This window comes from Pteropus medius, unplaced genomic scaffold (assembly GCF_902729225.1).
Source record: "Pteropus medius unplaced genomic scaffold, Ma_sr-lr_union100, whole genome shotgun sequence".
NCBI lineage: Eukaryota > Metazoa > Chordata > Mammalia > Chiroptera > Pteropodidae > Pteropus > Pteropus medius.
The window spans coordinates 8089254-8105394 of record NW_024354875.1 but is presented as its reverse complement, the minus strand read 5'-3'; the positions used below and the strand labels follow the sequence as shown (position 1 = coordinate 8105394).

At 31.3% G+C, this 16141-nt stretch overlaps 1 protein-coding gene across 1 annotated transcript in view; it reads left to right on the top strand.

The window, feature by feature from the left end:
- The window catches only part of LRP1B (LDL receptor related protein 1B), a 1647539-nt gene that overhangs the window by 1392444 nt on the left and 238954 nt on the right, over positions 1–16141 (top strand). Inside the window, exons 46-50 of the mRNA XM_039855262.1 lie at positions 2683–2811; positions 5022–5141; positions 12318–12431; positions 12694–12843; positions 15247–15369. Of these exons, the coding sequence (XP_039711196.1) occupies positions 2683–2811; positions 5022–5141; positions 12318–12431; positions 12694–12843; positions 15247–15369 (636 nt within the window). The remainder of the gene's footprint in view (positions 1–2682; positions 2812–5021; positions 5142–12317; positions 12432–12693; positions 12844–15246; positions 15370–16141) is intronic.

Genomic DNA, 16141 nt, shown 5'->3' with positions numbered 1-16141 from the left:
AAATGAAGATAGCCGATTTTAATCATTTGTGCCACAAATTCCTATATTTCTTTGTCACCTATCACTTCCCTGAATTGCTCAGGCAACTGCTTAAACTCTTTCAGTTTGCCTTTGTGTTTTCAGCTGTAATGGTGTGGATCTGATGCCATCTGTAATCTTGGAGTGTTAGCCATGCATTAGAATCACTCATGTTTCTTTCACAGGTCACTACAGGCCAGTAGTAAAGCAATGCCTTTGGTCAAAACAGCAAGGCTTATTTGTATACAGTGGATGCCTGTCCTTGCTGCAAAATAGATTAGATACATCTGTCTCTACTAAGCCACCTGCTTCTCTCTGTTGATGAGAGGGAATAAATCAGACAGAAAACTATCATTTTAAATAAGCACAGTTGTATTTACATGAAACTGTAGAGCGATATTGGATTCCTCAGAGCTAACAAACCTTTATAAAAGCATGCTGTATCCATTGTGCATTTGTATTGAAATTCTCTCTGCTCCAGCAGAGAGACTGGAAAATAATTACTGGCTTATTTTTTTGTCAAATTTATCTCTGAGAAATGAGGATATTTCTGGAATATCTATGTCCACATCTGAGTTAGTTTACCCAGAGTAGTTTGTAAATATTAATGTCAGTGTTAAAGGGGAGAAAAGTCATTTATTAACCCCTACCTGAGGGCAAAGGAGGGAAAATCATTTGTTGTCATAAGGCTTGACAAAAAGATTAGGCAGTTCCATTTTAGACCACATTGCTAACCTTATCAACACCCATGACAGAAATAGAAATAGCAAATATACTTAGATAAAGTAATTACCTTGTAAAAGAATCAGAGGACAGTTGAATCACATTTTTGTTTTTAAAAAGAAGCAGAAAATACTTCATACTGTTTCATCAAATGAACAAACTTAAACAAGAATTGTGCTCAGTGTTTGTTTTTGCATAATAAAAAACATTTATTGTGAATAATTTTTATTTGTTCCCTTCAATAGCATAATTGTTATAAAAGTAAAATTTGACATTTTCCATAACAATTAATTTTCATTGAAAATAAGATATTTAATATGATGCATTTAAAATAATCTAATCTGGTAATGTCAATAGACTCTCAGTAAATGGCCAAATTTTGTTTGGTTCGTGGTCCAAGGTGAATATGAGTAGTAATGTCAGCATGTTCCTTTAAAGTTAATGATATTTTCAGATTTTTATTTCTTTGTACTTTCTATAAAATGCATTTTACTTTAGCTACTGACCAGTGAAGTTTAGGCTGCACCAAGAAGAAACAAAAAGAACTATCTTTGGAGAGTGTTGCTATCATCGAAAGAGTTCAATATGAGGTAATAGATAGATCAGATAGATAAATAAACAGACAGACAGACATTCTGTTAAAAGGAGTTAAATTCTAAGAATAATAATAATAAAAAAAAATCACTGGAAATTTCAAATAGTATTAGCGGCCATTTAATTAACTATTCCTGAAATAAAATTTAAAAAAGAAATGGTAAATTGTAAAATTAAGCTATGTTTTCTGCATTAGTAGAGATAAATTCTAATTACCTCCAACATAATTAATGACTGGATTTCGTTATATAATTATTCAATAAGCAATGGAGTGAGTAAAAGCAAGCAAATAGCACATAATACAACCAAAAAAATGGATTCCAAAAGTTGGCTAGTAAATTCATTTTTAAGATTTAAAATAGTGCCATTTCTCCAGGAGAGAACTTTCTAAAACAGGAATCACATACTGCCATTCCAAGGATGAAACCTAGCTGTAGAAAAATTTTTGTACTTTGTGGCTGTTGGCCTATGCTCACAAATTGGGCGAATAATATAAAAACTCAGACTTTTCATTTCTTATGAAAATCCTGATAATTAAAAGTGAGACATTATGGCAGTGTCAGTTAGAACCCCATAAGCATCTGGTACATGTGCTTCAGAGGTTTTCGTTGTCCTCCACCAGTTCATCCTACATATTCCTGTGCATTTCAAGGAGCAATTGTTGGCTGTGTATAACAAGAAGAGAGGATCTGCTCCCCGGTACCCTCATAGATAGAACAAAAGGCTGATGGGAACAATTTTAGTAATATGAGTACTTCTGAATGATAGGAACTGCTATAGAGATTTCTTCTGAAGGTAGTTGGAGAAGAAGACCAATTGGAGGTGACACTTAAGTGAAATCAATCAAGTCAAACATTCAAAAATGATAACTGCATGTACCAGTAAATTTCAGAGTCCTGAAGAATATATAATAGAATTTAATAAGAAAACACAAAAATGCTCTCAGTATGTACAAGGATCATTTAACTGGCTTCCTTAAAATTTATTTTTAAGATAAAATGCTGACCAAGATGCATAAACACAGTCATCCAAATTTAAGTCCCTCTTTCTCCCCATACATATACATATACAGTCACCAAATAATTAACCCAATATACAAATAGGCATAAAAGAAAAATGAAGTGAGTCAACTTCCAAAAAAATTTACAAAGGGAGGGAAATAAAAACAACCAAAAAAAGTTTCTCTTAATTTTTGTTTGTAAAGAAATGCTGTAAAATATTGCCCATTATTTAATTTTCTATTTAGATAAATTTTAGTTGATTTTTATAATAAAGATTAAGGGAAACAATTGTTATGATATCAACAATGTGTGTTATTGCATAAAAACATTAACTTTTTCTTTTCAGCTAAAAATTCCTCCTGTAACATTTATTCAGAGTTTGAATGTGGAAATGGAGAGTGTATTGATTACCAGCTCAGCTGTGATGGCATTCCTCACTGTAAGGATAAATCAGATGAAAAGCTACTCTACTGTGGTAAGTATCCAATATGTGATTTGCTCATTTTAGAAAGATTTATAATTTTTTAAAAATATTTTTTGTTTTTTCTCCATTTGGTCTATATGTATGATTTCTGTAATGTTTCCCATTTAATATGCATATCAAGACAATTGGTTTGGTTTTGCTCTTGTTCAAATGGGTACCTTATTTATTATTCATTACCCACAATATTCATTGAACAATTTTCTCATGGTTTTCTATTCATGAGAGGAAAATTTAAATATAGCAGGAGCCTATCTAGTTATTCACCTTTAGCAGTAGGTTTTAGGCTTACATTCCTCAAAATATAAGTCAGAAATATCAGTTATTGATGGATATTGCAGGTTTACATTTGGAGCAAAGGTCCATTATCATTAAATAACATGTTGTTGAGTTCATATCAAAGTGTCATCTATTTGATTCTTACCTCCAAGGTTGACATGGTACAAAGTGTCCTTAGGTACAAAGGCCGACTATTTTAGCCATGGTCCACATCAAGCATGGAATACCACCAGCCGTGCTTCTGCAGGTGACACCAAGTGATAGTCAACCTTTCCCTCTCCTTTGGGAGTAGAGGTTAGCTTTTTGACCCTAGTAAATGACTGATGTTTGCCTTATTGCAATAATATTTTTCCTGGAAATCAGTGTCTGTTCAGTCATGAATAGTTCTTATAGAATTGATCCAGATTATTTCTAAGTCGATCTGATTTATTTTTGTATTACAATATAATAGTATTAGTGTTGTATGCTCTGCAAAATTTAAGAATCTATATCTGGAATTGCTATACTTGGCTTCTACTTCTCTCCCTTGTTCCGTTATCTGGGCAATAATTATACCGAAATATTCGATGAAATTTTAAAACAAGAGGAAGATGGAGTTTGCTAAATTCACAGGCAATTCTCTTACTCTTCACACTGCAGAATAACATGCTCTCATTTAAAATGAGAATCAAATGTAAGTTGTTCATGATAGATCTGTAACTAAAATCTTAGGAAATTTACCTCAACTGACATATTTTATTGAATGAACAGCTATATCTTGTATACTATGAAAGTATTAAGGCACATAAAATATAATAATAACGAGTTTACAAATTCACATTTGTTATGATTTGGCTTGAGAATATATTTTATGTTATTTTTATCTTAGAAGCCAGATCATATTTGTGTGAGCAGAAACTGGCAATTTTTTTTCTTTAAAGAGTCAGCTGGTAACTACTTTAGTTTTTGTGAAGCATATATGCTCTCTGTCACATATAGTCTATATGTTTTCAATTTTTTGTAGTCTTTTAAAAATTTTAAACCATTCTTAGCTCCAGAGTCATACAAAAACAAGCTCATGGGCTGCATGTGTCCTGTGGGCTACAGTTTGACAACCTAGCTATAGATTCCAAGCTTTAGAATCATACCTGAGGTTTAATCCTTGTTCTCAAACCTGCTAGTGTGTGACTAGTATGAACAAGTGTACTTACTTCTTCATATTTCAGTTTCCCACTACAAAAGAAGCCTCTTTTCAATGGTGATTGAAAGCAAATAAATGTTTATTTATATATGCTCAGTGTAGACCTTGGTACAAAATTAGTGTTCAGCAAATTGCATCTATTATTATTTTAAGTGGTAACTTCTGCCCCAAATCAGAAAATGTCAGGAAACTCTCATTAAGGTAAATGAAATTCAGAAGGCAATTATTCTTCTTCTTAGGAAGTTTCCAGTAGACATTTTTAGATGATTTTGAATAAAAATTTATGGTTATTTATGTGACCTGGATTCACTAATTCAAGAATACATATCTTGTTACTTTTTTTTGGTTTTTGTTATAAGATCCTTGCAGAATACAAACAGCATGGTAGATAGGTGTTGGAGGGTCTTTATTACTTTAGAGGTAGAGATTTATCTTTTCAGAATTGAAGATGTGATATTTATTTATTTCTGTGTTGACTGAAATATTAGAAACAATAATGAGGATATAATTTAAAGATATCTTCAAGTATGAATCACTGAGGTTAAAACATTTAGCGAAAAAAGCTCTTTACTTGATGAACTACTTGAAAATGCATGAATATTCTAACCCAGAATTTAGATACTGCACAACACTTGTTTTATAGATCCATAACCCAGTGATAATTATTGAAATATCATCTGTGATTTTATCTTTGTAAACTTTTTTATAAGACCTTTAATTATGTGTTTCTACTTTTATTTATAAGAAAACAGAAGTTGTCGAAGAGGTTTCAAGCCCTGCTACAATCGTCGTTGTATTCCTCATGGTAAATTATGTGATGGTGAAAATGACTGTGGAGACAACTCTGATGAATTAGATTGTAAAGGTAAATATATGTTGCACCAGACTAGGAATATTATTATACTAACTGTTTCCTGAACTTTTCAAAGTGTGTTATTAAGAACACTGTGGTTTCACCCTTTTGATATATAACACCTATCAACATCTATGGACCGTACTTTGGTAAATGCTTTTGGAGGAGAGTTATAAGAATTAATTGAATATTATGACTATATTCTCTGTTTCCGGTTTCTATTCCTTTGCTCACTTTAAAACTCTTTTCATTTCTCACCTCTTCAGTTCGACCACCCTACTTATTAGACATTTCTACCAGAATGTGTAATATTGAAATTACTTCTCCAAAAATATTCCCCTTTATTTCTTAATTCTCTATTTTACACATGATCTCATCATTTCTTTATCAACAGGATAGGAAACCTTGGTGTTATTCTTGATTCCTCCTTCCACTATATTTTATCACCCACATGCCTAATCACCAACAAATCTTCCAATGCTTTGAAATATATTCCCTTTTAATCTACTTTGAGCCTGGATTAACAGAGTAACCCTTTAAATAGTCTCCCTGTCTCTAGTCTTTCTAATTAATCCTAATGTTGTTAGTCATGCTAACACTATTTAATAATTTCCCACATTGACTACTGAGACAAATTAGCAAGCCAGACTACCTAGGATAGAACCCTGTCTCCAACACTAACTGTGTGACTTAAGATAAAACACTTAACCAAACTGTGCCTTAGTTTCATAAACTATAAGAAAAGATAAATTTTCTTTTTTAGGTAAAATTAATTAAGGACTGAGACATGAAATTACTGTCATGTGCCTGCCCTCAAGAAGTTCAAACTCTAAGTGAAAGATAGTCAATTAAACAGATGAAGATGTACATAAGGTGCTATGATTGCACATATAAGACCATTTATTTTTTGGGTTTGGAAGTATTCTGAAAGGTTTCATAGACTAAATTAATTTTAAACTGTGTCTTAAACTATAAATAAGATGGAAAGTTCAAAATAGGAAAGAATTCTGAGTAGAGGGAAAATCGAAAACTGCAAGTAATTCGATATGGTTAGAGCCAGATTGCATATTAGGGACTGGTAACAAAAATGAGACAAGTTAGAGGAAGAAGGAAAGACATGAATACGTTTTTTTGATGCCAGGTTAAGGAACTTGAACTTTATCTTGTAGTCACCAGAAAGTTACAGACTGTTCAAAGCAGGCCCAATATAATCAAATTTACATTTCAAAATGAAAGAAAAAGGAGATAAAACTATGATTGTGCAAATGAAAGCGATAATACTTAGATAGTAAAGACAAAACAGGAAGCTATTAAAGCAGCCAAAGCTAAGAAAAAAGAGGAGGGAGACAGCTATAACAGCATTTTAAAAGGCAGCATAACAAGTCTTTTTGGGTAATGAACATAGAGAAAGCATGGGGAAAGAATAGAGGATTTTTCTGGAGTTTTTTGCCTGTTTTAAATTATTATTTTTTATCATTATTTATTTATTTTTGTAGGTCTTTTGTGTAGAGTAGGGATAAGATAATAAAGATAACTTTTATTCTGAAGCTGAGCACCTATAGACCTTCAGGTGGAACCATCCCAAAGGCACGTAAATAGATAAAGATGGAAACTCAGGTATTAGATTTAGACAACAAGTATTGATTTGGGGCTCCTAAAAGAGAGAAAGCTCAGAGAGAATGTATGAAGTAATAATTTTAAGGAGTGAATCAAAATTGCCTGTTGAATTTTAAAAAAATAAAGACAGTAATATAAAAAGAGAAGTAGACCTCAGGAATTAAAGAAAGATCTTCATAAGAAATTATTTTTTCCAAGAAAGAAAGATCAGTTAGCATTCTAAAGTCAAGAGAGGTCAAGAGGGCAGGCATAAACTGGAGTTTCCATTATATTGACAAATAGGAGATAATCTCTTGGTTACCTTCATGAGAGTCAATTCCATAGAAGAGTTAAGTAAAAACCAGATCATATTAGGTTGAGGCAGAAAATGGACGGTGAAGGAGTAAAGACAGTGAATTGAAACTATTTTTTAGAAAAGATTGATGGTAAAAGAAAATGTGAAGTACAGTTGTAATGAGAAGCCTATGCAAATTCGAGAAGGACAGCGGAATGCATACAAATTATTTTGGAGAGAAATGGATAAGCATTTGGAAGAAAGGAAGAAAAGAAACTAGAAGGAGACCAAAAAGTGGATATGTTTTATTAGCTATTTGCAAGCAGGTCAGAGAATAAAATAAAGGCATTAAGCTCAGATAAAAGTAAAAATATCACACTAAAATGTGAAGGAACTGAACAATAAATATAGAAAGTAGATTTTAAAATAAAATTTATAAAAGGAACCATGGGAATTTAATAAGTTACTCTGAGTTTTCTTGAAAATATATTATTTTCAAAAGTAGTAAATAAATTTGTCAGTGTGTTTCAGTTCATGAAATACAGTCCCTAGTACGTGGTGTATGTTCATTAAATTCTTATGCAGCTACTTGCCACAGTAAGTCTTCCAAAAATATATAGATTTTATTCTGCCTAATGATATCAATACTAGCTGCTGAATAACAATAAAAATAACTCAAAATGTGTCTAAATTTTTGACTTTTTAGTCGAAACTCTTGATTTCTGTTATAACCATCTCAGCCATATACTTACGTACAGAACTACTGCATTTGTGTGTTTCTGTTAAAATTTTTTTTGTGATAATAATAGTGCAAAAATTGTAACAAGTGAATATCTTAAAAGACAACCACCACAATAAAAATTTACTCCTTGAAGTTCTTCCTGTATAATGTAGAATATTTAAAACTAAAAATGATCATGGAAACTCAGACATACTTTATTACTAGAAATTAATAGATATAAGTAAATGGACTAACTCTTTTAGGATAAATAAATGGGTAGCTTTTTAGGTGAAAGATTACTTATCACAATTATATCTTTTAGATTTGATTTTTCTCTAATACTAAGTTTGTTCACGTGATATCCTTGCTGGACACATTTCATTCTGTAAGGAAAGACTTCCATCAGTCTATTTTCTAAAAGCCAGGTTATCTTATAAAGCAGTGATTCAGATTTCTGTCCGCCCAAAACACGGACACTTACAGCACTTAAAAAGTAATAAAGGAAAAGAAGCATGTAAGGGTTCAGAGACAATGGAAAAAGATCTCTCTCCAAGCCTTTTCTTCCAGTTCTTCCTCTATTTCTATAGTCAGTACAATATAGAATGCAGTGCTTTGTAGTATATGTATGCATACACATACACATGCCATCAGTTGTTTTTGAATTTGAATAAAGCAAAAGAAAAAATTTAAATTAGTGCAATAAGAGTCAATATATACAGGAAAAATATGATAGGCTATGGGGAGAGGCTACAGTAAAATCATCTGTAAATTATTTGAAATACTATTACTTTTTTGTTTGTTTAATTTAGATGTTAATAGTATTTAATATTAATATTTTTTTATTCCACAAGAAAATTTATTTACAGAGTGGAAACAAATGTTATGAGGAATTATTTTCAGTTTCTTCTCCTTCAAAGAAAAAGCAAACCCCAAATCCTCGTAAATTTTTTATTACCGTCCCTTTATATCTATTCCTTTCATGACTGAGAGCTTTCAACAAGAGGCTACCTGGTGGTGGCAGGGGAGATTTGAAGAGTTGTTCAGAAAGTTTTTCATTCTATAATTCTCTACTTGTTGTGTGAGACGTAGAGTGAATCGATTTGGGGAGGGTACATGACATCTCAACCTTATCTCCTCTTTGGGATGAATATAAATACTCCCCTTAGGAGTATTTAAACTTCCCTAGGTCACCTGAACTCCTGTAGAGGAACTGAAGGGATAAGTCATTCTGAGGCTGCCTAAAGGAGAGGAAACTGGTGTTTGGTTTTTTCTAAATTTATAAGCAAATCGTTGAAGATTCCACAAACAAGCTAAATGAAAAGAATAAAATACCTGGAGAAGAAATCATCATTCCTTCTGGGTTTGCATATCCATAGAGCCCAAGTAGTAAATTAAATAAAAGATGTGGTTTGAAAGTAAATGGAAGAGATATTACAGCAAATTTAATGCTTTCTTTTTTCTTCTAGTAAGCTTACCTTTGCCACAGGCTGGGTAATGGCGTTGGAAGAGAGAACATTGACTTAAGTTATTTATAAGAAATGTCCTAAGAACCACAGAAATACCAATTGATTTTGTCTTTCCTATTTCATAACATATGAAATATGTTAATTGACAAGGGGGAAAAAAAGTGAGTGATGAGAAAATTGAGAAAGTATGTAGGGGAAAGAATGGTTTTACTTTTTCTCTTGCTACTACTTTTGATCTACAAACCCTGTCTGATCTCCCTTTGTAATATTTCATTGCTATTCTAGTGTGGCTGTGATGTTTTCAGTCACATTTTGTAGGCTGGCTTACTTTTTATTTTGGACATTCTGGAGGGAAAAGTCTAGTATATCTCCCTTGATTAATCTTTATTTGACTACATTGTTTTGTTTCGTTTTTTTTTTTTTTCTTTTTCAAGAATTTTAGTCTGAGGAAAATTGTCAGAAAGCTTTTATATACACTTGACAAATTAAATTCGAGCATCTTTTTCCCTCAAAAATTACCCTAAGAGTGAAAAAATTTTCAATACTTGATTAACCAAAACAATGAGAGAGAGGGATACAGTTTATGAAACAGAAAGGAAAGGGTTTCAGAAGAGGCATTTTCTAACTTATTGAATAAAGTTCCCACAATTCCCATGGATTTTTCCCACCACAAGAGTCTCCTTCCTTGCTACAAATGTTGGAGATGTTAACTCCCACAACCAGCTTGCCCCTGCTACTTATGAAATTCTGCAACAACTTAATATGTCTAATGCCACTGCCACTTATCACCTTATTTAACCCTCTAGTGGGTGTCAAACTCTATACCAAGCTGTGGACTCTGCAGTGATAGAATTAGAAGTAAAAGAACTATCTGTTCCTATTTGCATATCTTACACACTCCTAGGCCTTCTCACCAAGATTCATAGCCTTATTTTTGATTGGGTAAAGGGAAAACAATGCCTCCTGCAAATATTCTATCTTCTACCCAGTTTTCTTGACCCCTTACCTTATCTATTTTCCTGTGCCTTTCTTACAAAAACTATTTCCTAATCAATTTTCTCAACTTCAGTTATAGTTTCTTTTCATCTAGTCAGAGTTTCTTTCCTTATTTCTTTCTCCTTCCCAGAATTCCGTCCGACTGTGTTTTACTTGTTCTGAATTTCCCTCTTCTTAAAAGTCATTCTTTACTGTCACTTCCACCTGAGACCACCTGCCTCCCACCCCCAACACGATTTTGGAACTCCATTACTATGAAATCCCTGAATCTCCAGTCCTCTTAACTGTCTGAAATGACGTGTTTATGGAGTCATAATTTTCCTCTTCACTCTATCTCCTACCAAATCCACTCAGATTGATTTCCTGCCACATACACAGAAAATTGTCTGTGGAAACTTGGAGGGAGATGGAAATGGCAAAATAGGTTGTGATTGTCCACAGGGGGATCTTTCTGGCATCCTAAACTCTAACTGAAAGTGTAAAATAGGACTTCCAGTATATTGTGAGATATATCTTTGTAGACTTGTCTAGGTATATTACCACTATCTAGAATATTGTTTCCCAGAAAAATGAATCCTGTCTTCTAAGGAAAGGGATTAAAAGAAAGATTTTAGAACACAACCTCTTAATAGGAGACTGCTGATACATAGCAAAGTCAGAAATAAAATGTAAATGCTTGTCCTGATTATTTTCTATATTCTGTTTACTGTTTCTACTGAAATATATTAAATGTGAAATGTAATAGAAAGTAATATGGACGAGATCTTGTTTTTTTGACATAAAAAAATCTATATTTTTTCCTGTTTGAAACAGTGTATTTATCTCTACTCATAATAGTATTATCTGTTTCAGATTATGTTATTTTTAATAAAGAAAACAGTGAAGCAATTATAATTGTAAATTGTAAATAAAGCATTCTAATCATCATCTAAACACAAATAATGATAGAATTGCAAGACAATTAAAAATAATAAGAACAGTGCATTATGAAATACAAATGACATACACACCCTTGAGTAAAATTTGCATATTTTAAGATAGCATATTAACCATTTACAACTGATGTAATTTCTATTTATATTTAAATAGCCTCTTTAAAATATCAACACTAGTAAAAGTTGCATAATCTAACAGCTCTTCAGACTGTACATTAACATATTCAACCTGTGGAAATTTAAATTGTGAATAAAAATCTCACCGAAGTTAATCTAACATACACATAGCATGCCATGCACCTGTTCACAACATATTGCTGGAAACTATTACATGATAATGAATGTGTAAGCAAAGTAGAAAGGAATATATGAATAAGAATAAGGCATTCTGTACAGAGTATATGTAATGACAGTTCTATATATTGAAACTGATTTTCATCTAAGCTTAGCAGGGTATTAGAAAACCATACTTTCCAACAATAGAGACAAGTCATACTGCATTTATATTTCTTAGCATGAAGCATTCATCTTTTCTACAAATGTTAGTGATATGGCTATGTAAATGATTATAACATAGCATGAATGATTTTCTAACAGTGTTGAGCTATTATTCCCTCTTTGGTTACTAAAGAAAATGCTCAATGGTTTCTTCCTCTCAGTCTCTTGTCTCTGTTTGTCTGTGTCTCTTTACCGTAACAGGGACTGTCTCACTTCTTAGCAACCAGATTGAGATATTCCTGTATGCTCTCGATCAGGCATTTGCTTAGTGTCATAACCTTGTCTTTCTAATGTTGGAAGAATAGATAATTTTCTACAACATTCAATTTTTCTATATATTGGCTTAGTCCTGAACTGGTATTGTCATGATGAACAAAGCACGATCCCCACTTTTCATGGAGTTTACAATTTAGTTGGGTAGCAGATATGTAAAAAAGCAAGTGCAATGCAGTATTATAAGTACCACAATAGAAGGAAGAATTGTGTGATAAGAGAAACTGTATGAGGCATCTAACTCAAGCAAGTTTGGGGGTGGGGGCCAAAGAAGAAGTTTAACTTCCCAGAATTTAAAAAAAAAAAAAAGCAAAACCAAACAAACTCTATAAATTTAAATGAAACAATCAAAATATTAAAGCACAGAGTCATTTTTTGTTTCATCCATCTATTTACCTGTTTTTCTAGTTTCAACCTGTGCTGCTGTTGAGTTCCGCTGTGCAGATGGGACATGCATTCCAAGATCAGCACAATGCAACCAGAACATAGATTGTGCAGATGCTTCAGATGAAAAGAACTGCAGTAAGACATTCCACTACTTTTTGTTTATGCCTGGGTGCTTTTGTCATTACATTCAAAACTGTTTAACTTTTCACTGAGCCTTGTCCAGAATTGATATGTAATTGACTTCTGTCGTGTAGGATAATTCCATGTTTACTTCCTCAAATGAGGTTAATTTTTTTTTTTGTCTTTATGACCTGTATAGAAGGCTCATAACTTTTACAAATGAGATATTCTTTTGTTTTTTTTGTTGTTGTTGTTGTTTTTGTTTATCTCTTTATAGATAATACAGACTGTACGTACTTCTATAAACTTGGAGTAAAAACCACGGGTTTCATAAGATGTAATTCTACCTCACTGTGTGTTCTGCCAGCCTGGATATGTGATGGGTCTAATGACTGTGGAGACTATTCAGATGAATTAAAATGCCCAGGTAATTCTAGAGGGGAAACATAAAAACAAAAAAAAAAAACAGACTTTGCCTTGAAGGTTTAGAGGCTAGTTGTGTAGAATAAATGCATTAATTTTCATTATTGACGTTCAGTGGTTAATATTAAAATTTCAATAATGTAGACTAAGTTAAAAGTAATCGTATTGTTCTAAACATGTGACCTGATTTTTTTAATAAGTTATGAAATGATAATCAAGAAATCTGTATTTAAATCAATCTCCTCCTTCATTCACTATTAATCCTTCTAAAATTGGTGATTAAACTTAAAATGTATACTCACTCTATAACATTTCCATGGACATATTACATATCGAGGAAAAAAAAAAGCTATTCATAGGTTAAAAGGTGGGAGACCATATTTCTCACCACTGGTTTACTCGAGGTTATTATACAGCTTATATTGTCATGTCAAACTGTTTGATACAGTTTACACAATCTTTTTCCAAAATAGTATGGGTAGTAGTTATCATTACTGGATCAGGTTCATACAGGTATGTTTAATCTGACTATTAACTATATTTACCTACATAAACTCTGATAACTGTTGTCTGCAGGCTTAGAAGAGTGACTTTCATGAAAAAATAATGGCCCTGATTCTTTTTAACAGTTTGAAGAAACATATTTAAAAAATATAATACAGAAAAAAAGCATTAAATTACTTTAACTGAAATTAGACATGCTATATAGGAAATCATTACTATTATATAAACTATATGTTCTCATACTGCTATTTTTTCTCTCTTTACCCTACTGCTACATTCACTTTTTCCATGTTTAGTTGACATTTAATAATTTTTGACATATTTTAAGAAATTATATTTGGGGATATTCTGCACAATGTTGTACACAAACACGCACACACATGCACACAATCTACTATGAAGAACCGATATTCTAATACTTTATAATCTACCACTTAATTGGGTAATAGCGAAGTCCTTCCCTCTCCACTTCCCTTTTTTTCTTGCTAAACAATGTTTAACATTTTTTGGCTCACCACAACCCTTTCACATCTTTTATTTTTCCTTTATTTTTAAATCCATAAAACATTTTAAAAGAAATATAAAAACATTGTTTCTGGATTATGGAACCTGCGTGTTTTGATTCTTAATCCAATAATTTTTCTGCAATTTTTTTACCTCATTATGAGCTACTTTTTAAAATTATCTTGAAGGCAACATATAACAGAACTTAAGGTGAAACATTATATATATATATTTACTTTTTCATGGTCTTTATATATTTCTAGTATTAATAAATTATTTTAAAAGTTAACTTTCAACAGTAATAGAGAATTGTGATTATATTGAAGAAGAAGGAAAGGGATGCTCATGTAGAATTATGAGATAGGTGAGGAAATAGACAGGAATCCAATAATAGGTCAGTCTGAATACCTTAGATTTTTATCTAGGCAATATCCTAGGAAAAAATAAAAGGTAAAGCAGACTCAACACTTTTTGGTTTAATAGTGAATTCTCTCAAAAAATTATTTTCATCTTTAGTTAGATCTATAAAGATGACATTTTAAAAAATAAAATGGGGTAATTTTTGTTATTGTAAAATAATCATAATGGAGCATTATAGTATGATTGGCATATATACTCTAAGGTTTACTTTCTGATTTGTTATGAGCCAAACAGTCCAAAATTATGTAAACCTGAAGGTACAAGTGGACCAATGAAATCCAGTAAAGAAAAAAATCTAGTGTTTTATATATAGTCTTAGAGGTTACAATGATACTAGTACTCCACAATTTAATATATATATATAATTTATAAAATAATTTTACATACTGATACTTTTTATTCTCAGGATATTTCTGTAAGATATAACAACTTTGGAGATTATATTGCAACTTTTTTTTTATTAAAATAGAGAATATTTATTTAAATCTTATCAAAGTCTTCTCAAACCATCAGATAGTAGAAACACAAAGTTCACACTTTCTCGGCAAAGATTTACTAATGTTTTATAATGTCAATGTTTTATGAATAAGAAATTAAGATTATTTTCCACCTAAAATGATTGTTTGGCCTTAGGCTCACTCACTTTATACTCATTTTGGTTATTTTATTTTTATTATTGAAACTCCATATTATTTGGAGTTAACCAATTTTTCTATTAGTTTCACTGATTCAGGATTTAATCCTGGATTGAATTTGTTTATTATATTTTCCTAGTTTCCTCTAGTCTATGCCTATATTTTAGTTTTTCCTTAGTTTTCATGACATTAACATTCTTGAAGAGAACATCTCAGCTCTTTTTTATTTAAGTTTACTTGTTATTTATCACTTCTGTTCAAGGAGTATTACTTTTTGTTATCAACCTTTAATACAGAAGTCTAAGATTAAATTATTTGACATGACATTCTATATTTTGTCACAGTGCAAAACAAACACAAATGTGAAGAAAATTATTTTGGTTGTCCTAGTGGAAGATGCATTTTGAATACTTGGATATGTGATGGTCAGAAAGATTGTGAGGATGGACTTGATGAATTCCACTGTGGTGAGACATCATATCTTGCTTTAGTTTTATAAACCATATTATCATTTACATGCAAATATTCTCTTACATAGAGATTTTATTTAAAATAGCTAATGGATTTTAACATAGATTTTTATTTTATTAAGTAATACAGAATAAAATAAAATAAAACAGAAAAAGTAAAAAATAAAATAAAACAGAAAAAAATTATAATGAATAATAACAATCCTCTCCTAACCCTTTCTTTTAACTTTTTCTATTTTTCTTAGTTGTTACTTCCATAAAAATCTAGATGATATACTTGTACCATCATTTTCTGACTTATTAATTTTAGATGCTAATATATTTATTTTTTGCTATGAAAAATATTTAGCTCACACTACTCATGCTTTACCTACCTGTTAATGACTATTATTATACTAAATGTTTCTATTAAATACATGTATAGCTTTAAATATTATGCTTAAACCTGAATTTCTTCAAATGTTCATCCTTCACCTTACCTTCTAATTTCTGTGTATGCACATTTCATTTGACTTAGCAAGGTAAAAAAGCATTTTTTAAATTTATTTTATAAAATTTATAGATTTTGTGATTTTAGGGCCAAAGAAATTTTCTATAGGGAAGCAACGCATACATTCACTATTTTCATTTGACACAAATAACACACTCTGTAATGAATAGACAGAGCAGGAAAAAAAGATCAAAAACGAATCTTCTATGAAATGTCAAATTGCCCTAAAAGTAAATATCACCATGAAATATAAAGCTACATTTTGTTTGATTAAGATGT